Below are 27906 nucleotides of genomic sequence, written 5' to 3'. Positions count from 1 at the left end.
TGTTATTTTTAACCTTCGAGGAACCAATATCTTTGTTTGCATCTTTCAGATGAGTGCATTTAAATTACACTTCAGAGAGTCTGAAGGGGCTAAAGCAAGGTCAAGGCCAGCTCTGGACTTCAAACCCAGGTCAAATCAACTCCAACACCTGCATTTTTTTCCATTATACCATGAAGAATTATGATCCCTATCCTTCCTGTAAAATCTATTTATTTGGCAGTATTTCCCAACTAATAGACTAGACAGCAGATACACTGGCTAGACTGTCTTAATCATATTAGAGTATTTGGTTTTTCTAACACTTGGGAACTTTACTCAGAGGTATAGGAAAGGAGGCAGATTCTTTCAGAATTGGGTTCGAGTTGCAGTGACACTGGACACTGAAGTGAACTGTAATGTTGGTGGACGTTAACCAAGGTTTCCTTTTTCCATCATATATAGTGTGACCACACTGCTAGATCTGTAAATGGGGAAAATGTCAATAGCCACTTTGCAACTTTGTGTGAGATTGGAGTGAAGCATTGTGCATAAAGACACCAGTTACCAGTTCAGCACTTATTAGGAATCCAGTGCTGCTATCATTGGAAGGGGTCCATAGTAATCGCTTGACTAAACATTTTTCTGGGTGACCCAAAAGAACATTTGAATCAGCATTCCAACAAGATCTCCATGCATTAAGAATTTCCTGTGTTCCAGGCAAGGAAGATCTTCATTACTGTATCTAAGACTTTGTATAATTACTCGTTTACGTATTTATTTACTTCCTTGCAAGCAGGAAGTCTTTCTCTCTCCCTTCTTATTCCTGGCATTTGAATTGCTTCTGGCCTATTGAATGAACTTGGATATGTAACAGCAACTAGCTTGGCTTCCATTCCTTGAACTGTTTTTGTTTGTTCTGTTTTTAAGAGCTAACTTCAGTTGTAGGGGAGGGATATTTAAACAGAGTGCTATAATGTAAGCATTCAGTTGTGGTTTGTAACTTGCTTTCAAATACTCTTTTCAAATGTAAAATTTGACAAGAGATTCCACATGTTTTGTTAGTCTTTGCTTTGTTGTTGTTGTTGTTTATTTGTTTTATTTTCTTTTGTTCTGAGATAAGAAGAATATCTCCAGAGTTGGAAGAGTTTATCAAGCAAATTTACTTGGTGACTGTGATTTCAGAGGACAGAGGACAAGATACTGTATTCAAAGAACTCTGTTCTTTTCGGTGCCTCATTTTACTCATGAGTATCATGACAATTATTTTCTAGAGGCATAGTAAATCAGTCCTGAAAAAATCTTAAGAATGATAATGCTTTGGGATTTTAATGTGTTTTAAAAGTCTTACTACTTATGAATTTTTTAAAAGTCCAATTAGTGCTGATTCAAAGCATATTTTGAAAACAAAAACAGTTTGTGAAGAGAAAATATTAAGTTTATTCTCTATTATCTAAAACTCATTTTCATGAGACAAACCATAAAATACATTGGAAGATATTTTAAAATAGAACAACCAGTGAATTAGACAAAGGGGATAAAAATTCCAAAGGTAAATTCTGAAGTAAGGTTCATGATTTATTTATGACAAGTCCTCACTGTGCAGCCTCACACTCCCAGCAATCCTCCTGCCTCACCCTCCTGGGTGCTGGTATTACCTGTGTGCACAAAAGTTCTCAGTGAGGCCCTGTGTTCTTTACACTCAAGGGAGTGCAGATTTAACACTCATTTTCCTGATAGTATATTTTTAATAGCTCCAAAATGATTCTGTTTGGTATCTTCAAACCAAATAAAGCCCATCCCACTGAGGCCTGAGACTATTAGTGGCTTGTTGTCAGAATAAAGAATTCACCTCGATGCAGACAAAAATATTTTGATACCTATGACTCTTTTCCTCCCCACTTTGCTTCTTGTCTGTGGATTTTTTAATAAATAATGTAGTGAGAGGATGTCTGTATGGAGGAACGGGCCTTTCAAAGCATGGTGTGGAATGACACTTGACGGTGTCATGCATTCACAAGATGTCCTTGAAGATGGAGCACAAAACAGAGATCAGGGAAATTTTGGCAGCTGCAGTTGGGAAAATAAATGGCTGTTGTATGATTGGGCAGATCCTGAAAGCAGGCTCCTGCTCAAACCATGTAATTAAGAAAAGTGGGAGCTTTTGTCCAAGTGCAGAATGTTCATAATATCAGAGTTTGTCAGCCGGAGCTTTCAGAACGGCTCGGTGCTTTCCACTCCCTGATCCAGGGAGCGCAAGTCTTATAAATCATCTTCTCTCCTTGCTGTCCTCATGAAGGCTGCTGCCAGGCCAGGCGCTGAGGCAGGTGCAAGGCTGTAACCTCACTAACTCATGCTGATTTAGGTAAAGGAGAGACTGAAGAGGAGACTCTATCAAGAACTATGGCCACTAGTGTAGGAACAGGGTGTGGCCAGAGTTCCTGCCTAATGGCTCTAGGGAGGAAGAACAGCGTTTAGCTCTGTGGCTCCAAACTGAAGGACTTACTTTTTTCATTTTTTATAACTTCCTTTCAGATACAAAATTGCTATATTATTATAAAAATGAGGTAAATGTGGGAAAATAAAACTACAGATAAGTATAACCATCACCTGTAATCCTACTTTACTATTAGTGTATTTATGTCTCTCTCCTATTCTACAAATGTTTATGTAACTGAGATAGACATTTTTCTACATGAATCAAACATATTTTCTCATTTACAAAAACCCATTATAAACATAATCTTAGCAATTGTAGAGTACTGTTCCTAAGTCTATTCATTAAGTTATTTAACCAGCAGCCACCTTCCTTGTCAGACCCCTGGTTTGCTATTCTCTTTTGTACATCTTATGGGGTATACTTCAGACATCCAAAAATAGAAACATAACATACAGAAAGATTGTGGCAGCTTTGACTCCTCAGGTAATCATGAGGAAAGCCATTTCACTGCTGAGGCAACCCTAGAGCTTGTCTTTACTTTTGTGAAAGTGTTGCACACAAAGAATTCAAAGCCACACTTCCTCCAGCCTGGGGCTACAAGCCCACCTGTGCCAGTTTGATGGGATCTGCGTCACTTCTCCAGTTCACCCAGAGAATGTGAAGCAGGATAGTGTCCCACGCAGTCCAGTCAAGTCAGAAACTCTAAGAGAAGGGAGGGGAGCGGAGAGTGTAAGTGAGCATGGTATCACCTGTCTACCATCTCAGCCTTGAGGAGGCTAGAGAGGTCACTAACCTGAGACCAGCCTAAGCTACCACTATGAGATTGGGGGGGTCATGGAGGGGGAGTGAATATGAAAACGGCTCTGATACAATTTCCCTTCACTAATGAGCACACAGACAGACAGCCTGTGTGAATTGAGTATGGGTACAGTTTTCTGTAACCATGCACACATACATGGAGATGCTGAGAACCCTTCTTTTCACTGACTTCTGTCTGTGGAACCACACAAGTGGAAGAGCTGTTGACATTCTATAGCCCCCTTGAACTAGAGAAGATTATTCTCTGAGATTCTTCCTAGAGTTGCACTCCTTCCTTCTCCTCCTCATCCTCACACCCACCGTCCATCTTAAGACAATAGCATTCATTGTTAAAATAAAATCTATTTTCTACATTGATTTCTGAAATTCTTAATCAGATTACAAACATGACATTTAAATTTGGAAGTAAAGCTGCTTGCTTTCTGGGGCTAAATCTCTTTGATTTTGTTCACTCTGAGCCACTAGCTAGGTGGTTTATAAATATACAACACTTATGTTTACATGAATTGTGCCGTTGGCTATTGCTTATGCATTTAATCAGAAGATAAATCTGACTTAATCAGTCTGTGGGCAGTTTTTCAAATGATTCATTAACTACTCTTTGTATGAAAGACGAAAATAATGTATTTACTATCACAACCCGTCCCCATCCCAACAGGTACCCAGAGCTTATCATTATGGATTTGGATTATTTTATCCACATTAAATATCAGGGTTCCAAAGGGCCTAGTGAGTGGGATGGAAAGAGGAGGAAAGAAATTTGTTTCCATTGAAACGTGTGTGTTTGTGTGTGTGTGTGTGTGTGTGTGTGTGTGTGTGTGTGTGTGTGTGTGTGTGTATGTGTGTGTGTTCTGGCAGAATATACATAGATCCCAGTGGACTCTAATATACATATTAGAACTAATGTTTTTTACAGAAAACTTGAGCTTGTCTACCAAATTATATTTATATTACAATGAAAATATATCTTTTTTAAAATATGCTTTTAGCAAAGAAAGTCTCTTAGAGGTTTAAGGACAAACCTTCTTCCTAGTTTTCCCATTTGAGCTCGCCTTTGTTCCCTGGCCATTTTGGAAAGAAGGACTGGGGTGGGGTGGGGAGGTGGCAGGAGTCAAAGAAGTTTCCCTCATCTTTCTGATGAACTTGATGGCTCACCCTGCCCCTCAGCTCTGATGAGTTTGTCATCAATGTCTTACAGTCAAACACCTACAGGTTTGACCAACATCACCCAGATGGACACACCGAGAAATCATTTTAGACTCAGGGTAAAGCTCTGGAGAAAACTGTATAAAGGTATAAAGGAAAGTAGAGCTTATTTAGGAGAGAGAAAAAAACTGTATGGTGTATCTGGGGAAGATTAAAAACTTGGATTTCTGTGAATTTAAGGATAATGCCTGAGAGGGATTAAAGTTTGATGATGTTGTTCCTATCACTGCTGGCCTTCTCCTTTAAGTATTAATGCTTCTTGTTGGGGGTTTGGTTTTTCTCCATTGTTTGTTAAGCCCTGCCTACCTCTCTGCTCAGAGCACATTTGCCATGCCTTCTCCAGCAAAGAAGATGCTCTTTCAAAGGAATGGCACCCTGAGTTTCCCTCTTCATTACAAACAGCCTTTGTTTAGGACAAGACATTTCCAACAAGGGGGGGGGGTGGCGCTACTGTGTATCAGAACATCATAGAACTTGTGGAGTGTCGTTGAGGAAAGGAGTCAGCAGAGGAACTCAGGGAAGGATTGTTTACGATAAAGGGATGCATGCAGTCAATTAGAAGTAATTACCTGCCTACCTCCAGTCTTTCCTGCTTGAACTCTGGATAGACAGACAGACCAAATTGTTTGTTTGTTGTTCCCCCAAGTCCTAGAACAATGCCTTGGCTTATGATACCGTTCAGGAAACCCGTGCTGAACTGAATACACTTGTTTCAAGAATATGCTGAGAATTTACTGCCCCCAACTTCCTAGAGTAAATAGGTCTTTCTGGTTATTTGTGCATCTACTCGAATGTATTATTAAGCTGTCAGACTGTTTTTCCTGGTTGGAATTAATTTTTTTCCCCTAGAGTTTTCTAGTTACCTTCCAGCAGACTCTACACACACTCAGTATGAATAGTGTGGGGGGACCAGGGTGCAGCCTTCAGCCAGGTGCCCTGGACCAGCACAGTCTTTGTGTCACCCGGGATTTTGCCTGAGAGCCCTGTTGCAGGGTTTTCTTTACCTGAAGGAGTGCCGACCATCGATCTCAGCCCTCCCTTCCTCCTGAGCACCATTAATAGCATCTGTCCCGAATCATAACTGAGGTGTTGCATTTAAAATACAATTAAATTTAAAACAAAAACAAAAAAATATTAACCGGAAGGGACTGGAACCAATTAAGAGCTGATTGAGAAAAGTAGAGAGGAAGCCGGGCAGTGGTGGCATACACCTTTAATTGCAGCACTTGGGAGGCAGAAGCAGGCAGAGCTCTTCGAGTTCAAGGCTAGCCTGCTCTACAGAGCTAGTTCCAGGACAGTCAAGGCTACACAGAGAAACCGTGCCTCAAGGGTTGTAGGGAAGAAGTTTAAAAAGTAAAAAGCAGCCAGTGGCGATCAGGGACTTTATGAGTTGATAAAACCAGCCGTAAAGAAAGATGAAATTGGGGATGTTGTGTGGGCATTTTTTAGCAGCTTTAAAGGAGTAAGAACAGAAGTAAGGATTCATTCCTAAAATAATGTCTTCTTCAGGAACACAGCACCTGCTATGCAGCTTTCTAACTTTGGAGATTTGTTTTTTTCAGACATTTGAAAGGCAGGTAAGATGGCATGGGTGAAGCTGTCCCATGAGAGTCTAACATCTGTGTGTCAGAGTTTTAAAAGGGTTAAGAGAGAAATGCCTACAAAAAGAATTAGGACTTTTATTTTTGTTCTCATGAATAATTTAAATCTATTTCTTTAATGGTTCGATTCAGTGACTGCCCTTGGTAAACATTATTCTTCATGCTCTTGGGAACGCTTGCTCTATTACATAAGGGTTAGTTTTTATATATAAATTTTCAAAAAGTCCTTATGCAGTGGTAAAAGAGGACCTTTAAATATTGGTGATAATATTTAACAAGATCTCCACATATGTCTTACGTATGTACACTGAGACATGGCTACAGTTGGTACATTTCCTTAGCATCTTTCCAGTCTTTGGAACTGCTGACAGTTAAAGGGGCTCAAAAGGAACATTATATTCTTGTGACCTTCTCTGGTTCTTTCCTTGTGATTCTTTTGCATAAGTTGAATGGTGAGACCACACCTCCACCTGCCAACCAGAAGCCAGGACTGCTAGGCACACACTGATGGTATACAAGGACCTGCCCTGGGCCAGGGCCAGATGAGTGATGGCAGTGAGCTCTAAGTCAGGATAGAGTCCTATAATGTAAATTTGTAACCTTTTACTTGCCTCATGAAGTAAATCTTGAAAGTGTAAACTGAGTTAAAATATAGAAATACAACAGTGATTTACGGTCTGCCTGCCATTTTTATGGACAATATTGGAGCAAGGACACAATATGAGACAGCTGGCAAGATTGATGAGGGGACTGTACATGATCCATGAGGTGGCTCTGTGGAGCTTTACACAGTGACTGTCCTTAACAGTGAAAGGATCAGTCTGCTCACTCCAGCCTGAGCTTTCCTCAATGTGTGGAAGACTGACAATGTAGAAAGGACTCATGAGCTCAAGGAAATAATACTAAAGGGACCAGAAAGGCCTTTAGTTCTTAGGCATACTTTTAGAATTTTACAGTGGCCTTGCCTAATACACTTTGGGGACTTCATGGGTAATAATACACTTTCTCATCTAATATTTGAGTCCTTCAGGAAAAAAAAAGTTTGCTTGTTCAATGAGTGAATTAATTCTAAAAGCAAGAAAATATATGAGAAGAATGATTTAGAAAAGAAGAAACCATTTTACCCTGAGATTGCATTACTACTCTTAGCTTTTCTGGTCTAACTCTCAACTTCACTTCCTAGGTGTTTTTGTCCTTCTTCTGGTCCACTCTAATAATATTGACATATCTATAGAAGGGTTACCAATCCAGGAATAGTATGACAGTTCTATGACAGCAAGTATCATTTTCATACCAATAAGGGCAAAGGATGGTGGAGAGTTTCTGGTTCTTCTTTCTCCCCCATGATTAATTAAATGAGGTTGGAGCAAGGGTGTGGAGGGGACCCAGTGAGGGCCATGGGTGCTCTGTGTTCCCAGTATCTTAACCACATGTTCTCACCTGCCTTGGTATATTGGGACTAAGGAGTGAGGCAGTAAATGGAGGACACAGAACCAGCTTCTAAGTTTACCTAGTCAGGAAGTTACAAGAAAAGTGTTGGGCTGGCAAGATGATCAGCCAGTAAAGACACCATGTCACCAGGCTTGACAACTTGAGTCTAATCCCAGGTCCCATGTGATTAAAAGAACCAAGTCTCAGTCTCTCTGTCTCTCTGCCTTTCTTCCTCTCTGCCGCTCTGCCTCTCTCATGAACACACACACACACACACAAGCTAAATCTAATAAAAATTTTGAAAGAGAGAGAAATATGTGCTTTTGCTACACAGAAGGACGGAGAAATTGTCAGGGGTTAAATAAGAAGGCTCGATTTGAGAGCTTTCAGTCTAGTAACAATAATAAATTGGCTTTCTAGGGAGGAAAGACCAGGGCATTCAACAGGTTCTCTGCTATATCCATCTGAGCCAAAAGTTCAATCCTCTGCTTAAATGAATTTGAGATAGAGATAAAAAAGTAGAATTGTAGTTTCTAGAATAGTGGTTTCCAGGACCTAGGGGTTGGGGATTGTGGAGTTACTGTTTAATAAACACAGTTCCAGATTTGCAAGGAAAAAATGATTTTGAAGATAGATTGTGGTGATAGAGCAATATGAATTTACTTGATACAACTTAGTTATATCCCTAAAAATAATAAAGATGATAGATTTCTTGCTATTTATACATATATAGAGAATTTTATATTGTAAATATAAATGTTATATATATTTATTATAAAAATAAAACTATTATAAACATATATTGACTAGAATAAGCATCTTATTAAGCATCAATTATATGCCAGGCATACATTTTAAATGTGGATTTAAAAAAAAACCTATGTGTGTGTGTGTGTGTGTGTGTGTGTGTATGAATGAATGAGATGATAGTTAACACAGGTAGCTGTGTTTTACAGGTTGCTTGAGGGATCCAGGAAGCGATTGAATACATGAGGACTTTCATTCATTCATTGAACGGTCTTTTATTAACAGCCTACCTATTATCAAGCCTAGTTCTGCATATACCGTGTAGATATTATACTAAGCAAGGGATGTTATCTCTGTTCTGTGAACTGTAGAGTTCCAGTCACTATTCTTTGTGAGCAGTAGATTCCTATACCCAGATAGGTAAGTCTCTGTTCCTCTATTCAAGTCCATTGCTAGAATATGCCCTTCTCAGTACCCCAGAAAAAAAAAGAAGCAAGTCTTCATTCAAATGGCTACTCCTGCATTGTCAAAAGAGTAAACAAGTGGGGTGATCTGTAGCCAGGGATTCCAGTCCATCTCTCACTTTAAGTAGGAGCATAACCTTGAGACAGTCCTTTCCTTTGGTCCCCAGTCTCACCACTGAAATTATGGCTCTGGGCCTGTGGTCACTAATATTCCCTGCTATCAGTTGGGCAGCCACATCATGGACTCAGTGGTGCCTGCTTCTTGTCTTTATGCCAGGTCCTATCTCAGAGCCTGGCACATCAGGCGTCCATCTCTGTTCCCCCAACATACCCAGATCTAGACATGATAGAAATAAACCGTTTTTGTGTGGGTATGATTATGTCATGTCTGAGAAGTAGAGCTATAGGTAGATATAAATACTCTATATGGCAGCAACTGGGGTACCATGAAGGACAGAGAACATATCCACCCTCCCCACCACCACCACCAAGCCTGGGCGTATCTCCAGAAAAAGGCATGTGCAGTCTCTGCTCCTTCCTCTCCTCTGCAGAGATAAACAACCTGGTGATGCTCTGACAGCTGCATGGTGGCTGAGGCCTTCCCTCTTGCTTTTGTTATGTATTTTGCAGAAAAGAGTGATGGGAGGGGTGAGGTTAATGTGTGGAGTGTAAGCAATTAGTCACTCAAACCATCGACATTTTCAATGGCAGGATTTGAGTGCCTGCGTTATTGTGCACTGTTCTGATAGTTTATCCCTGAAAATTTCTGCCTGTATAATGTTTCTTAAAATATATCACGGGAACATAAAAGACTTAATGCAGTGCTTTGTACAACCATTAGAGTTTGAAGTCAACTGAACCTCCTCAAAGCTCTATCCTGGGTGCTGACAGTAATTCTGCTCTTAATTGCCATTCAGAAGAGGAGGGGGAGGCACTTTAGGGGTTTGGAGTCTGGTCAGCTGCGAAGTTGGCTGTAAGACTCACACAGAATGTTTCATGAAAGTACATGTGAGTATTGAGGAAATGATATATTTGCAATGAGGAAAAAAAACAAAAACCAGTCCTGTTAGAATGTCAGAGGTGTTCGCCTGAGGGCAGGCGCTTTGATTTTGCCTCGCCAGCTTCTGTGCTTATCGGAGGATGAGTTTCCCACCACATGTGTTTTCTTTACTTCTGGTCCATTTCCCAAAGTAGAGAACACAGTTGTCTTCTCTTTAATAACCTTAAAATGCCACAGCTTCGTAATCATGCTTTTAACATCCTTCTCGCCTAGCAACTTCTCTCATTTCCAGGTAATGTTTTAAAAATCTTCCTCATTCATTCAGATGCCAGGTTTCATGTTGACATTTTAAATTTCTGATTGTTTTTGTTATCCTGTGATGCATTCTGGAATAAATCGTTAACACCAGTGAGGGGGTCTCTTAACATGATCTATTCAACACATCTCCAATGGTTTTTCAGTCTTCAGACTATATTTTTCTGAAAATACTGTGTGTGTGTGTGTGTGTGTGTGTGTGTGTGTGTGTGTGTGTCTGCATGCACATATATTTTCATCAGTTCTTCTGAAAGAAGATACAAAGAATAACTGTGTAATGTGTCCAGCACGCAAAAATGACATGACCTAATTCATAGCTACCTATAGCCTGTGGAAGGAGCTCAGTGGTGAACACACTGCATTCCATGGCACTTTTTCAAAAGTTAAGGTTCAGTTGGGGTTGTCGGATATATAGATAGGGCTCAACTCTGAGAACTGGCATAAATCAGGAAGCCTGCATAGGATGTGCGGAGATGTAGAAGTTGGAGGAGGAACTGAGTTACTCCATGTAGACTTGCCACCTCCTGGGCCTCCCTGGAACAGCTTTACCTTCGAGAGGCTCAAATGGGCCAATGCTTTCACCACATGTCTGACTGTGAGCTGAGCATTCAGCAAATGAAAGATGACCCTGCTAGATGTCCCTTCGAGTGCTTCAGTGTGGCGTTCATTATATATGTTGTATCATTAGCAGCAGAAAAGCTGCTATGGTCCAGGCTGTCTTCTTGGTCTTTGGTGAAGCTCTCTCTAAGAAGGCTAACGTGAGAAAGGTGTTTCTCAAAAAAGGGAGGCTGTAAATTGTTTAACAGATTTGGGGAGGGCATTTGAAGTGTGGGGTATGGTTTTTTTTTGTTTTTTTTTTAAGAAAACTCAAAAGCTGGTTAGCCTGAGCTTCTGTGCGATATCATTAAAACAAAATTCAAAAGCTGGTTAGCCTGAGGTTCTGTCAGAGAGACCTCCTAAATGGATGCATTCTGGTTTTGAAGTTCACTGCTGACTCAGCAGTGTTTCCTGTGTTTGTTATCTAGGACATAAAGAGAAGTGGGGGCAACACAGCAAATGGAAGCAGGTCACAGGCCCACATAGTTCAAGGGTGGGACCCAGGAGAAAGCTGCCTCCCAGCCAGGGGTCCTGCTGATGCCCTGTGACTTCATCGCTGTTAGCATGTTCGCAGCAGCCCTGACTCTTCTAAACCCTCGTCTCAAGGACAAAGCCACTTTCTAGGTATAGTTCTCATCATTAACCCTGAGGACAGCTTCAGTGAAAAGCCTTCTCAAAAGCCTTTTGCTTTCTCTTCATGGTCTGGACCAGCTTTCTGGGTTCCTCCAGTTGACCTGAGACCAAGAAGGAAGTTCTGGTGATGTGAGAAGTGGAGCCACATAAGTTACTTACACGATGGTAAAGAAACTTAGCCGCTCTCCGTCTTCCTCGATCTGCTTTATTTCCTTGGCTCTTTTCAAGACTCCTTGTTTTCCTTTCGGTTTCATTTCCCATATGTAACCATCAAAGGAGGAAATAAAGGATCACTCACCTGTGTTGGACATAGGGAGAAATAATAGCTCCAGATACCCATTAACAAGAACTCTCATTCTAAAGGCAGCAGTGCATGCTGGCCTTCATTCCAGCTCAGCAAAGGAGGATATGAGCTCAAAGCAATGAAGTAGCCCGCCTGAGATCACATGGCTAATAAGAGATAGAACTAGAATTTTAAGACACCTCAACAACAACAACAAAAAAGTTCCTGGGTGGGAAAGATGCCACACCATGTAAAGGCACTTGCCACCCAGCTTGAAAATCTGAATGTAATCCCAGGAACCTACATACTGGAAGGAGAGAACCAACTCCTGCAGGTTATCATCTGAAATCTACATTTATGTTATGGTATGCACACATATGCATGCATAAGCACAGACACACATTAAAATAAAATTTAAAAAGTTTTAAATTCTAATCAGACATCACTTGACTCATGCCTTTAAGCTCTGCATTTGGGAACCTGATGCCAAAGGATCCTAAATCGAAGATCATCCTTGGCTTCATATATGTGCATAGATACATAATAATGATGATAATAATAATAATAATAATAGCAACAACGATAACAATAAGTGAAATTCTCTTAGCAGCAATGTTTATATTGCTATGACTAAAAACAACATTAAAAGGAAAGAAATGAATTATTCCTTTTTACTACACCACTCTGCTTCAGCTGACAAAGATGAATAAAAACCAAATTTTATTTTAAAAATGAACAAATATTGAAAAAATGTGGAACGAGGTATTCATGTATTCATTCTCTGCTGACAAGAATGTTAAGTGGGTGTATGCACTTTGAAAGCCCAATGGCAGTATCCATTAGGGCTTATCATACATATCCCTTATGACCCTAAAATTGGAATCCCAGAAATGTGTATAGATATACCAGAAGACACGTGCCTAATGCTCACTGTCATTAGATCAGAAGTAGAAGCAGCGTAGATGTTCACCCACAGATAAGTAAAATGTATTAACCCTATACAATAGAATGCTCACTGAAGAAGAGCAGCCTATGGCTGTATGTATGAACACAGATGCCACTTCAGATATGTGACAAGCCACAAAGGAGTCCATATGGTACTATTATGTATATGAAGTTTGAGAGGGGAGATATACAATGTATGGACTGAACATTAGAATTCTGGTTATTTTGGTGTGGCTGATGTAAATAAGGGTCAGGGGAAGAGACCTTCTGTCATTCCAGTCATGTTCCAGTTATGACCTAGAGGAGGTCATCCAGGTCTGGCCACTTAGTAAACACTCGTGAATTGTAGCCTTAATGTTTTATGACATATTTGTTGTTGTTACCAAAATGTTTTGTTGGCACTCTTACAGTAATCATCTGAAGGTATGGTTATCAGATGTCATCTGTCCCTGGTTTCCCTAAGTGCTGAGATATAGAACATACTAGATATGTAGCATGGTCTCCAGTAGTTGGTGACAATTCCAAAGGCAATGGAACCATATCATGATGGACAATTTCTGAGTTAGGTTTCTGTTGCTGTGATAAGACCATGATCAAAAGCAACGGGGGAGGGGGGAGGAATTTATTTGCCTTCCTATCCCTATCCAGGATCACAGTCCAGTGAGGGAAGCCAGGACAGGAACTGGAGGCAGAAACCAGGAGGCAGGAACTGAGGCAAGAACTATACTGGGACACTGCTTACTGACTTGCTCATCCTATCTTGCTAAATTTGCTTTCTTACACAGCCCAGGACCTCTTCAAGGGGTGGCACCACTTACAGGGGCCTCCTACATCAATCATTAATCAAGAAAATGCCCCTACAGATTTGTCTATGAGCAATCTGATGGATGCATTTTCTCAATTGATATTTCCTCTTCCCAGATGATCCTGGTTTGTGTCAGGTTGACAAAATCACAACCAACAGTCATCTGGGAAACAATACTATAGTCAAGAATAAGGGGCATACTGGTGGTCTCTATTTGGGGCCAGAAAATCTGGGTACAGACCCAGATACTGCTCCACATTTCTACAGACAGTCACTGGATGTAAACAGGAATAATGAAATACCTGTCACCCTACCACTAGTCTACTGTATTCTGTGACCTCTTAAGACTACATGTTCCTACCTTATTTATAATAGCCAGAAGCTGGAAAGAACCCAGATGCCCCTCAACAGAGGAATGGATACAGAAAATGTGGTACATTTACACAGTGGAGTACTACTCAGCTATTAAAAAGAATGAATTTATGAAATTCCTAGGCAAATGGATGGACCTGGAGGGCATCATCCTGAGTGAGGTAACCCAATCACAAAGGAACTCTCACAATATGTACTCACTGATAAGTGGATATTAGCTCAGAAACTTAGAATACCCAAGATATAAGATACAATTTGCTAAACACATTAAACTCAAGAGAACGAAGACCAAAGTGTGGACACTTTGCCCCTTCTTAGAATAGGAAACAAAACACCCATGGAAGGAGTTACAGAGACAAAATTTGGAAGTGTGACGAAAGGATGGACCATCTAGTGATTGCCATATCCAGAGATCCATCCCATGATCAGCTTCCAAACGCTGACACCATTGCATACACTAGCAAGATTTTGCTGAAAGGACCCAGATAGAGCTGTCTCTTGTGAGACTATGCCAGGGCCTAGCAAACACAGAAGTAGATGCTCACAGTCAGCTATTGAATAGACCACAGGGCCCCCAATGGAGGAACTAGAGAAAGCACCCAAGGAACTAAAGGGAACTGCAACCCTATAGGTGGAACAACAATATGAACTAAGCAGTATCCCAGAGCGCTTGTCTCTAGTTGCATATGTATCAAAAGATGGCCTAGTAGGCCATCACTGCAAAGAGAGGCCCATTGGACTTGCAAACTTTATATGCCCCAGTACAGGGGAACGCCAGGGCCAAAAGGGGGGAGTGGGTGGGTAGGGGAGTGGGGGTGGGGTGGGTATGGGGGACTTTTGGGATAGCATTGGAAATGTAAATGAAAAAATACCCAATTTTAAAAAAAAAGACTACATGCTCCTAAGGATTGTTTTTGCATGCTTCCTGGTACAGTTCAACAGATATTTATATTAAGAGAAACTCCCCGTTGAATAATAAATAAGAGCAGTAGTGAAGGTCTAGAAGAAAAAAAATTATTCTTATTTGTGTTTTTGTTTGTATTATTAGAGACACCAGGAAAAAAAGTAACAGAATGGATTGATTTTTTTTTAATTAGATGACTTTGCATCTCCCCCCTAAATGCACCTATGAAAACAGAAGTTTGATCAGTGTTTAAACACCAGTGGAAATCTAAGACCTTCCCATATGGAACAGCCCTGCTTAATTTAATGTCATTTTATTTTATGAGATAGTTAATAAACAGGTACTGTATTTGATCTTGTGAGTTTAGTCCTCTATATTTAGCTTTTTCAGCTTTAATGGAACTATAATTTTAATCATGATTATTACTTTACATTTTAATTATAATTTGGTGTGGCTTAAGTATACATTTCTGAGAGTGATTGTGTAATGAAAACAGGAATTAGCTTTTCATTAACAAAATAATGGGAGATTTCCCACTGCATTCTAGTCTGTGTTCAAAATCAAGGGGCTGGTCTAAAAATAGCAAGGGGAACTTAACATCCTTGGTTAAAAACGTGCTTCTAAATTGGCTGTGTTCACAGCCCAGTCTCTCTGCTCCATCTTGCCTCATCTTGTTCTCTTTCTTTTCAGCAAATAAAATCTAGAAAGAGACTTTGTGTCTTCTGAGATTTCAAAATACTTTTTTTTATTTAGATAATTAGCACCATGGAGCCTCAGGTGTCAAATGGACCGACATCCAATACAAGCAATGGACCCTCCAGCAACAACAGAAACTGTCCTTCTCCCATGCAGACAGGCGCCGCCACAGATGACAGCAAAACCAACCTCATCGTCAACTATTTACCCCAGAATATGACCCAAGAGGAATTCAGGAGTCTCTTTGGGAGCATTGGTGAAATAGAATCCTGCAAACTCGTGAGAGACAAAATCACAGGTACGCTCTTCAACATTCAGGCTAGGGATTCACAGCAGATCTCAAATGCAGTGCACGTGTGTGGTAGCACATCTGAGCACCTACATCACATATTCTACATATAAGGATCGTGTGCATACACAACATAAATTCACACCATGTACACACATGTACATCACAGGATCCTGCAGACTGAAAAGACTAGGAAGATTTTGAAGCGTTTTCACCTTCATGTAAAATGAGCCTTTGGTTTTATACTCATTTATTCTTGGTCAGCTGCTACTCTTTTTTTTTTTTTTAAAGACAGGGTCTCATATATCTAAGGCTAGCCTTGAACTAACTAGATAGCTGAAGATGCCTCCACTTTCTGACTGCAGGGATTACAGGCATGTACTACTGTGCCTGGTTTTATGGGCACAGGAGTATACTACTGTGCCTGGTTTTATGACTACTAGAGATAAGGGCTTCATGTATGCTGGGCAAGTGCTCTACCGAGTGAGCCATGTCCCTAGCTCTTCTTTTGCACTTTGATCCTGAGTTCTCTCCTCCCCTGTGCTCCACGCTGCTTTTATTCCTTTCTTCTGTTCTCAGACATTTGGTTTGTGCCCAGTTTTCCTCCATATGTCACGACAAGTGTTTTAAAGAGGGCCAAGTAGGATGACATAATTGCTCTTTGTCTCTGAGACAAGCAAGTCCCAAAGATAGCAGAGAATTCTAGAATGTAAATACAGAAGAAGGGAGATGCTTAATGAAGATATGTAAAGGAGATATTTTATCTCATATATTTGTTCATCTTGAAGAGTCTTTACTTAGTCACTTTCTTCTTGACCTTGTACTTAAAAACAAAGCAATGCCCTTATCCCCATATGACCTCAATAATTAGGGTTTTGATGTTTTTGTCAGACAATTATACTATGCCTGTTTTTTTTTTGGGGGGGAGGGTTCAATATAATCTTACTGGAAGTGAGAATATTTTCCTTAAAAAATTAATGAGCTGCATAATGAGAGCAGTGAAGCTGCTTCCAGAGAGTGCTCTACTGCAGTCACTCACATCAGCCTCGAGTCCCTGTCAGTCGTGTGAATGTTGACTGCTGTGTCAGTTTAACTGACAAGCAACTGGCTTGCATAAGTAAAAATGAAGATCTGTGATTTAATCAGGATAAGACAGCATCCCCCTTTTAAATCAGATGCCACAATGTATGCAGGTACATACAAATAAATACATTCGTTTACTCTTCTAATTCACACATAAATGTGTCCCCCTTAAATAAGCACTATTTGCTACAGTGTAGGTCACACAGTGCCCCCAACACAATTTCTTTAGCTGTACTTATCTTGAGAGTATATTGCAAGGATGAACTGAGAGACTGTCTGTATCACACCTAGCAGGATGGCTATTGGATAGAAGTCTTCAGCTAGTGGAAAGTGCTATTAATGAAGATATAGCTACTATCCTTAAAGGAGTGTGGTCAAGATGGAATGCTGATACCCAACCTCCCTAATAGGACCAGACTTTCCAGCTCTTACCCACGTGTACTGGATCTTCTATTCTTTAACAAAAATGCCTGTACTTTCATAAAGCCGATGTTTAGATTCCTTGAATAATCTTTACATAATGGGATGATAATTCAAACCAAATTAAAACCAGTTAACCATATGATTCTTCCTCCCACTCTTATATAGAAAAATGTATTTTTGGTTTTGCCTTACATTCTAAATAGGGATTCTGCAGGCTACATTAGTGAGTGGGTATTACTAATCACCTTTTCAGGAGAGTTCCCTTGGAATGGTAGTGAGATTTTTTTTTTTTTTAAGTACTGATTCATGGTGTTGTTCCTTGTTTTCTGAAGACACATGTTTAAACAAGCAGATTCCTTTACTGAAAGAATGCTAATTTGGTAGTTCACCGAGTGGATCTGAATCGGAGTGACAGCTTCGAAGACAGCCTTTAATTTGGTATACAAAACCAAAATTGTCAACTCTGCGTTGTTTAGCACCCTATCAAGCACAAGCAGAGACATACAGCAGCATCTGGCCTTAAAGATGAAGCTTATGGGTTCAAGGCAGAAATACGATTTGGGCATAAATTTATAATTGTGTAATTTTTTATCTCTGGGAAAAAAACATATTTGTAGGGAACTTGTGGGAATGAGGCAGGGAAATATAGAGAGAGCAGAGATATTTGCCCTCATTTGGTAGCAGTGTTTAATAAAAGTAGAACTTATGGTTGTAAAGAGTGCTTATTAAATTCTTCATTTACACTACCTAATTAATTCTAGCATTTTAAATTAACAGTGAAACTGGTCCCTGCTGTACCATTCCATAGATGCAGCATATTTTCTCCATCCGCCCGTTGTTCAGGTTTAATTGGCTATGCTAAAAGTCAGAGAAGGGAGAGATGGGCCTGTGGGGAGGTAGGGAAGGATGCGAATCACTCTAGGAAGACCCTCAGAGGCCTGCTGTGGGGTTCAGTCCTAACCCAGGTCAGCAGGAGTGAAGTATCACATCAGACAAGTGCAAAGGCTGCAGCGGGTCCAGAAGTCAGGGTGAATGACATCAGAGGTATTTTTGTTGCCCTGAATTTTAACGCGCCAGTCCCCCCTTCTCCTCCAACACCTCCTACAGATCCCAATGCATCTCCATCCTGTGAAGTTTACTAGAAGTTCTAAATATCTAGTGGGAGGATTGGGGGAGGGGTGATAAAAAGATAAGAATTTAAGATTAAGATTTCCCAACCCCCAGTCCACTCCCTAGGAGAGAATGGAGACAGGGTCTGAGAAGTTCAGATTGGTTGACTCTTGGCCCTTACTGACTTCTCCATGTGAAAATGCACAAAAGAAACTTGGCCAAAGATTTTAATGATAAGAGGACACCATGAACAAACACTTAGCGCTAGGTATTTGCTGAACACCACACATAGCTCACGGTCTCACCACGGAGTACAGCTTCCATTTTCTTAGAAAAGAAAATGAAGCCAGGCTAAGTAACTTCTCCAGGCAGCTCGGTTATCCTCTGTGAGCTCTGGAATCCCTTGATTTTATTCTGGAGTATGTGCTATGTGCAAGGAAGACAGCCAATCCCCTCCCCATAACCCAAAGCAACACTGTGTTCCTGCGAGGAGAGGTTGTTCGCTGCCCTCTGGAGTGCATCCCTAATGTGCCATGCCCTTAAATAAGACTCCTGTGTATGAAGAGAAGCATGGATAACAATATTTGTCATCCACTGGGGACATAATTCAACCTGTATCTTTCTTCAACGTTCAGGCAAATTTTCGAGAGCACCAGATTTCAGACTCCCTTATAACGCTCCTGGACATCTTTGTCAACTTACTAAGCAACGCCTTCTCTGAAACATTTGATTTTTCATTTTGCAATTGGGAAAAGACACTTCATCTAGGTAGCCAGGAGAGAAAATATATTTCCTGAGTTGTTTCTGGGTATAGCCATGGGCACATATTGTCACAAAAAGCTACGTCTCCGAGTTTTTCCTCCATCCACCTGCTGCTAAAGAGAAAGGGACATGTCCTGTGACCTGGGTCCTGTGACCCTCAAGGTTCAGACAAAGAGCACCAAGCCTGGGTAAAACTATGGATTTCTCTGTGGACTTCTGAGAATTCATTTAGGTTCCTAGTTTTTGTTTTGTTTTATTGCCCTTGGCTTTTGTTTTGCTTTACCAAATACAGATTCCTGTATGACTGGCATTTTAGGGAAGAAGCATACAGCTTAGCCAGGACAGAATCAGGTGAGACAGGTATATATAAATCCAGTTCAGCTGTGATGCTAAATTTCACTATTATAAATGTCTGTCTTGTTACAGCCCCTCCCCAAAAGGAATAAAGAAGGAGGTAAAAATAAGAAAAGGAAATCCCCTAGAGGGAGCTGGGGACAAACTCAGTGTTGGCTTGCCTGCTTAGCATATGTAGGCCCTGGCAACCACCACCACCTCCACCACCACCACCACCACCACCACCAAAACAACAACAACAAAGACCTAAACCCCTCTATGTGCATCTGCACAGGAATAGCTTTTAAGAATAATTTTATGGCCATTTTAGTCAAGTTAGAGCTCTACAGGAGTTTTTGAGAATAGAGCAGTCCACACTGAACATTGCACACTGGTGTGTAGACAGACCCTAAGCACTCTGGTGCTTGAAGAAAGTGGATGTGTTTGCTGATGCTACTGCAGATTAGAAAGATGGATAGAGGCAATAAAGGCAAAGAAATAGAGCTGACATTTCAGATGAAGAGCAAAAGCTCCCCCTCTATGCTTTGGCCAAAGGAAGTACAGTTCCGAGGTGAAGGGGGCTCTTTGGAAGCAATGGTCCAATATGAAGCAGCATTGGCAGATGAACTTAAGTATGCTGAAAATAATTATGACTTTTCTCAACACTAGAGTTTTCCCTTTATAACACATCTTTGACTTAGTATCGCCATTCAGTTGTAAAAACAGAACAAGTGGGTAAAGACCCACCAAGCATTCTGGGTGCCAGGGTGAGTTCTTTGCCAGGATCTTTGTACCTGACTTTAGCTCTAATTTAAAAGGGAAACCAACTCCATTTCAGTATAGAGGCACCAGAGTTCTTCGTCGGTCTGTGAAGGGCTAAGCAGCCTCCACGTCTCTAATGAGTTGAGACTAGGATAGAGCACAGCAGTCGTGAGCCTTTCTCCATAGAGCTTACAAGTGAGGGGCCTGACAGACGGCATGATCTGAAAACTAGGAGAGGAGAGTGAGGCTCCAGGCTTGTTCTGTTTCCCCTCTGCTTTCAGGGAAATGGATTTGTAGGAACACTGTGAGACTTTAGTCACATATCTCTGAGATGGCTATATATAAATAAAATAAAATAAAATAAAGGAATCAGAAAAAACAAAAAGCCCTAAATTCTGAAAAGACTTTGAATTTATTCCTAGAAAATGAAGTCAGGCATTGGATGAATTTATTAGACCAATATCCTAAAGAATTAAGCAAAGACAAAGAAGAATAGCTGCTGCTTTTGGTGTGCCATGGGCGTCCTAATGAGTTTCTGGGGGAAGTTTTCTGTAGCAGCTCACTCATAGAATAATAGTACATTGGGATTCCTGGAGAATGATAGGGCTGCCACTGCCTGATAAGCACCTTCCTTCACTAAGCATTGTGCTCAAAAGACAGAGTCCCATCGAATCCTCTGCCTCCTTTACAATGAAATTTGAAGTTGGGGTAAATGAGCAACTTCCCTAAGTTGAGTGTAGGAGCTGATACTTGAATCCAGCCCAGTCTCACTAACCATGAGTTGCCCAGTATGCACTTTATATCTAACTGCTTCCTGCAAAACATTCAGCTGACTTCTCCCCTTTCCAAACCAGACCCAGGTTGTTTTATAGGCATTGGAAATGGAAATTTTTCAATAAAGGGAAAAGGTAATAAGAGCTCAGAATCTTTTGATTTGGAAAATAGCACTTAAATATATGCATTTAAAAAGAAAGATTCTGAATTCAACAAGTCACTGCTTACCTGAAATCAAACCTAGAGTAATTTTCTATGTATAGCTTTTTTTGATATTATAATATAATTGCATCATTTCCCCCTTGTTTCCCTCCAATTCCTCCCATATGATCCCCACCTTAAATCCATGGCCACTTTTTCAATTAAATTGTTGTGTATTTTAACTTCTGATTTTCTTTTTACTTCTTGAAATGCCTTGTATCATGTTCGCCTTTTTCTCTAAGCACTGCATTGCAGTGGAAACTGCCTTAGGTTTCAGTGTCGTCAGACCCAGCACAACTAGGTATAGCCAAGAAAAAACCCAAGATTGACTCTCTAAATGAAGTTTTCTTATGTGCACACGCAAAGGATACTTGTTAGTGAGGGGAAGTGTGTAGGAAATTGCTTTCTGCATGTTTTGCTCTGACCTGGAAAGATGCAGGCCACTAGGTGCCCTGGTTTGCATGTACCACCTCCCTGAGGCCACTTTACATGTGTGCCACAAAGAAGAATAAACAAGGTTTGATGTGTTGACTTGGAGGGGGATTGATCACTGATGACGGATGTTAAGGGGAAACTTTTTAGATGGAGAGTAAATATGGAAGTCTACAGGGACTGCAGACTAGGAGAAGAGGAGTCTACCTTATGAAGGAGAACAAGGCTGTGGGAACATTAAGTGTAGACAGCAAAGCGTGTAATCGTCGTGCCTCTTACACACCCGCCAAGGGCAGTCAGAGACCTTCCATTGCTCCTAATTAGAACTTCGCAGTTGAGTGGAGCTGTGAGGTTTAGGGTTTGTGCTGGCACATCAGGATTCTTTCAACAGTGTTTTGTTTTTGTTTTGTTTTGTTTTGTTTTTTTCCCAAGATAAAAGTACTCAGGATTACAGACCAGCTGTGGTTTCCTTTGCCTCCTGGTTATCTTCCCCTTGTCTCCCCCTCCAAATTTGACAGTTCTGCCCGGATTCCAACCTTGGGTAGGGAAATATCCTCTCATCCCGGGAGCGGTGTCTCCATGGCTTTTACCTAGGATGTGAGTCTTTGGAAAGAGCATGAGGGAAATGATTTGTAACAGTGCAAGGTGGCGTGGCCAGGTTGATTGCAAGTGGGCACTAAGAAGCACTAAGGAAATGTCGGACTGAACGTCCCACCATTATCTGAAAGTGTAAGTCATCACATGCGGGGCAGGAGGAAAGTGCCTTCTGAAAGCGTAAGGGAAATTCACTTTCCTCATTGGAGAGGTGTGGTGGTGATGACTTCCTTTCTGGTCTGCCCCACTCCCATTCTGCATCTCCCTTAGGCTCTTAACTGATGAACTCTGTGCCTGCCTACACCCCATGAGAACTAAAAATCTCTCAAGTTGCCTTTTTGGGTTTTCTACAATGCCAAAATTGATCTTTGATAGGTGAGGATATTTCTAGATTGGAGAGAAGATAAAATTCAGATAGAGGACATATATCTGTGTAAGGCTTTTTACGTTTGTACAGCATTTTAATCAGCCAACAGTTTTTATTTAGTGTCTACTCTCTCAATCCAGAAATACGTTAATCTCTTCCCTCTCTTAAACTCTACTAGGGTTTATGAGGAAGTCCAAAAATAAAGGACATGCTACTACAGGGAAAATAAGCAAGGAAAAGCCAGACGTTATGGGTCCTTCATCAGCCCACAGATATAAAAGAGACACCTTTTTTGTTTTCTAAAGTGGTTTGTTGTGGTTTGGTTTTTATTAAAGTCCAATCTTACTTTTCTACCCCTGACTGTTACTACTGTGGAAAAGAGCTGGTTTGATGAGTGAGTAACGGACTTAGTGCCAAGCATGGAGATCCGAGCTTGGATCCCAGCACCCATGTCAAAAGCCTAGAGTGGTGGCACATAGCTGTTCTCACAGTGCTAAGGCAACAGAAGCAGGGAGGTCCCTGAAGTCCAATGGCCACCCAATTCTAACCAAACCAGTGAGCTCCGGGTTCAATGACAGACCTTCTCAAAATGAAGTGGAGAGCAATTGAGGAAGACACCTGATACTGACATCTGGACTCTATGTGCATGCACACACATATACAAACACATAAGCACATATATACCACATACATACATACACACACACACACACACACACGCATGTGCATGCATAAGTCTTTGGAAGGACAACACAAGAGAATTGATTGGTAACAATGCAAGGTGGAGACTTGACAGAATGCCTGCTATGTTGTAGCTATGGTAACAGGCATACAGTATCTGTAATTTCACTGAAGATTAAATTTTCCATGGTCAGTGATTATTACCCCATTTTGCAGATGAGGATGCCAAGCCTAGAATTACCTGATGAGTCTGTTCAGCCATAAAACCTGTATTTTTTCTATTATCTTACCATTCTGTTCCTATCAAGTGAGGGTAAAGACAACATTCACTTTGAATATTCAAAGTAAAGGGTGACAATGGAGTGAGATGCTCAGAATAAGTATCCAAAAAAGTAGCCCTTAAACATAGCAAAACATAGATTGTAAAAAATCAATATATAGTAAGGAGGCCATTGATTCAAACTTCAGAGGTATTGCTAAAGAGTCAATGTTTATGCCTCCTCACCCACCAGACTCATATACTGAAGTACTAGTTCTCAGAGTAACTGGAAATAGGACCTTTGCCCAAGTAATTAAGGTTAAATGAGGTCATATGGATAGGATCCAATAATATTAGCATCCTAATGAGAAGGAACACAGAAAGCAGGCTCTTTGTGTATCTGATGTCAGATGAGGCAGTCCTCTGCATGCCAGAAAGAGGGCCCTAGCCAGGACCTGACCATGCTGGTACCCTCATCTTGGGCTTTCAGCCTCCAGAACAATGATAAAATTAATTTATTCATTTTTTAAAAAAATCTATCTGAATAAGAATATTTTTGTTATTAGCAGCCCAAGCTGAGTAATGTGAACAGTATCAAAGAATAGTGAGTGGAGCAGTTAGAGCCACTTCACAAGGAAAGTTTTGCACGCCCTCTTTGTCAATGAAGGAACTACAGCTCAGGGAGTTTAAATGCTTCACTCAAGGTTACAGCTAATAAATGAAACTGAGATTTCCACCCAAGCCTGATAATGCCTCTTACTTTGCTAATAAACCATACCCAACACAGGAGATAATGTCTGTCACCCTTCTGAGGTCAGGTGCATGTTTGCTCACTGACTCTTTTTCCACGTCCATTTCTTTATAAGTCTGATTTTTTTTTCTAATCAGCTCTTATTTCATACTTGAAAATCTGGTGATTCCAAGCTCAGTTACAGAACGTGGATACCCGAGATAAGATGACAACTCTCGGTACTGTGGCTACTCAGGGATTTCTCAGCACTTTTGTCTTGGATAAGATTAAGTAATTCCCATCCATGGTGTAAGCCAGGTCTTTGCTCACATTAGCTGTCAGAGGATTTTCTTTTCAGTGCCTCCTTTCACCTGTAGAAGCATCCAACACAGACAACTGTCTAATCTTACTTTACAAGTGCGCCAGGGAAACCCAAGGAAGACTTGAATCAATCATGTGGCTATTTTCCTTGCTCTTTCCTGCTGCTCCTCCTCCTCCTGATGCTGCTGCTCCTCCTCCTCCTTCTCCTCCTCTCCCTCCTCCTCCTCCCTCCCCCCCCCCACAATCTCCTATCCTTTTTCTTTCTGCCTTCTTATTTACACAAATGCCACTTTGATCTGAAAGAACTTGAGTTGGCTTATAAGATAAAGAGTTAATATTAAAATAGCTCATCGGCAGGGAGAAATAGATACAGAAGAGTAAAAGAGACACCGGAAGGAAGTTAGTAAATAAAATGCGTGTCTGAGAACGAACAGACAAGCTAGCCAGAGTTCTCTTGTATAGGAAGGAAAAACAGATGTGACAACCTTTGTCGCTTTTTCAAGTGTCAACCAGGAGCTCTATCCTGTGTTCCCAGCTTCTTCATAGCCCTTTCTCTGGATTTCCAGGTGTCTGATTGTGGTGTCAGCTGCCAGCTATAACACAAGACAGGCTGCAAATCCTGAAATCATATACTCAGAGCTTCTCTTTGCTCTTATCTGTTTCCTGGACCCAATTTGGATTGATTTGGGTGTTTTTTTTTACTTTTTTTAATAGCAAAGGCTGACAGTAACATGGAGAAGCTGCCTGAATGGAGTCGCTGTTTGTACATGAGATATAGACAAGGTGCCATGAGAGCAGCTCCAAAGCAAGCTGTTCTTGCTGCTGCTCTTCCGTGAAGTGCTACCTTGAGCCTCTGTAGTCTTCTCCCTCCCTTTGGGTCTCAAGGTTGAGCACACAGGATTTTTTTTTTAAGTCCATGGCTTCCATCTTTTTGGTGAGGTTCTGGTCCAAAGGTCTGGCCAGAACCCCAATCTGGACAATAAACAGGAATCTGGAATGTCATTCTCATGTTTTGGTACTGACCATGAATTGGGAAACAATTCTTATCTACCTTTCCTCTTTCCAGCATCCCTCCGAATCAATGCAGCCTTGCAGAGGAGACAGCAACATGAGTACAAAGGGAAGGGCCCTACCCTAGCGCCACTCTCCCCAAACATACCCACATCCACCAAACAGTGTCTGCTCAGAATACCAAATAGCACATCAAACCATCCCAAATAGACATTAACTTCAGTAACACCCTGCCTTCCCTGCCACACACACACTGACAGATGAGTGGGGATGTCCTATGTGTTGCTTTACTACCGCCACATACCATTCCTTCCTCAATATCCAGGAAAGTGGAAAACTCCCTCCCCTCCCTTACTTCATAGCCCTTGTGGGTTCAAATGTGGTTACATGTGTGAAAGCATCTTGCTGCAATGACGAAAGACCGGTTTGATGGGTTTGTACGACTGCGAGTGGAAGTCTTTAGTTCAGTATTTGAAAATATCAAGATAAAATGTAAGATTATTTTAAGAATTAGACCATTTTAAGGGCTGGTTCAATCAGTTAACTGTGTGCAAGTTAACTTGAGTTAGACCCACAGAACCTATAATTCAACAACAACGAAGAACAATCATGGTATTATGTTCTTACAAGCCTCATGCTGAGGAAGCAGAGACAGGCAGATCCTTGGAGCTCACTAGCCACCAGCCCTGCCTACTGGTCAAGTTCCCAGCCAGTGAAAGAATCTATCAAAAAAAAAAAAGATGGTTCATGAGAAATGTCACCAAGATTATCCTCATACCTACACATACATGAATATATACATACATGTGCATACTTACACACGCTATATATATATATATATATATACATATATATATATATATATATATATATATATCATTACATGTGTATATTATAATTTTAAGATAATTAGGCCAGTACAATAGAAATAGAAGGATCTACCAGGTTCTTGCTCTAGCACTGGCTACAGGACTTTCTGTGTATCAGGACTTTCTGTGCCTTAGGTGCTTCTATAAAGGGGGCTAATAGTGCTTCTCGCCTTCCTGAGTGTTGTGAGATTGGATGAGATGCTAATATTCTGGTGAGTTTTTGAAGTGATATTGGTTCAGGATTTTACTGTGGTCACTCAGAAGATAGGATGCTGTAAGCAGGGGATTTATAATGGACAGGCAAATAGTCAGCACCCTGTGATAAGCCAGCTTTACTTTCTAGTCTGCCTTCCAGATGTTTTGTTCAGTTATCTATGTGCATCTCAGCAAAAGCTGATTAACTCTCTCAGACATCAGTGTCTAACCGTTATTAATGCTCGAGCTGATCAAATTACATTGCCACAGATCCAACTTGTGCTGTTAATATTAGATTTTGGATTCCGGTCTATAATGAATGATTTTTTTCCTCCATGCATTGGAAAAATTGGTTAGCTGAGTTCATAAGAAAGTTTAATTAGCAAGCTGTTTGTGAAAATAGCGGTGGTGAATCATCACTCAGGATGAACTAACATTTCTCAGGGTTGAGTTTGTTCTTCTCTTCCCTGAGCAGCCACGCAGGATCCTTTTGTTTGTCAAGCTGGCACATGCTGCCCACTTGAACTGCACCATGTAATAAACTAATAACAAAACCAGCAGATTCTTAAAACCAGAAGGAAGGGGAGGTGTGGGGTGTCTGTATCTGTGCATATGTGTCTGTGTCTTCCAGAGGAATAGCACAGACTTCCTGGAATCCAGCAGTGTGCTAGGCAGAAACCTAGTGATTAAAAGCTAGATTGCCCCCAATACACCCCAGCCTTCGTAGCTGTACAACAGGTATTCTCACCCTCTTCTCCTCAGTTTCCTCACTTCTAAAATAAAAACATTCATTGAATTATTGTATAGGTATCAGTATGGGTAAGATAAACTGAACATCATCTGGCATGTAGTAATATCATTCTTATACCAGTTCTATGAGGTGTACGTATTACTATCCCTATTTTATATTTGAGAAAATATGTTTTTAAAGAAAGACTAGTTAACTGATTCAAGGTCACTAGTTAACTGATTCAATGTCTTCTTGGTAACATGGCAAGGTTGAACCGTGTGTGTTTGACTCCAAAGCCTCTATTTTTATCTTCTACACTAATAACCTCACAGAGTCGGATATCAGTATGGATACGTTCTCTCCCCCTCCCCTCCCCTCTATGTGTAGCTCATTGCATTAGAACCAAGTTATACCAACATAAAAATGTATCTTCAGCTTTCTGATCCCCTCCCACTACAGCGCTATGCAGTATCTAGCTGGTCTTAGAAGCATGACTGTGCGATGTCTTCTGAGAAGTGGAATCCCAAACAGTGGCAAGGGAAAAGAAACCTTGAAAGTTTGCTTCCCTCGTTTTCCTTTGGCTCTCTGTTATCTCATAAGAAGTATCTCCGTGTTGAGAACCACCTTATAGTAATTATATAGTGATAAGACTCTGAACAGTCGTGTTTCAGAGAATAATGTTCACTTAGGAATCCCATTGGTCTTTTCCAAAACTGTTTAGTCTGCAGTGGGTTGTGTCTTATTTT

General features: G+C 40.8%; 1 protein-coding gene across 30 annotated transcripts in view; it reads left to right on the top strand.

The window, feature by feature from the left end:
* The window catches only part of Elavl4 (ELAV like RNA binding protein 4), a 148203-nt gene that overhangs the window by 85127 nt on the left and 35170 nt on the right, over nucleotides 1–27906 (top strand). For 28 of the 30 annotated variants that reach the window (XM_030253253.1, XM_030253254.1, XM_006502798.4 and 25 more), the window contains exon 2: nucleotides 15292–15532. In XM_030253253.1, the coding sequence (XP_030109113.1) occupies nucleotides 15292–15532 (241 nt within the window). Of the gene's footprint in view, nucleotides 1–11307; nucleotides 11395–15291; nucleotides 15533–27906 lie in introns of those variants that run through there. The other 2 variants (NM_001357190.1, XM_006502801.3) reach the window with 2 other exon arrangements.

Source organism: Mus musculus, chromosome 4, assembly GCF_000001635.26.
Source record: "Mus musculus strain C57BL/6J chromosome 4, GRCm38.p6 C57BL/6J".
NCBI classification, from domain to species: domain Eukaryota; kingdom Metazoa; phylum Chordata; class Mammalia; order Rodentia; family Muridae; genus Mus; species Mus musculus.
The sequence above is the reverse complement of the archived record's forward strand: the minus strand, read 5'-3'. Positions and strand labels throughout refer to the sequence as shown.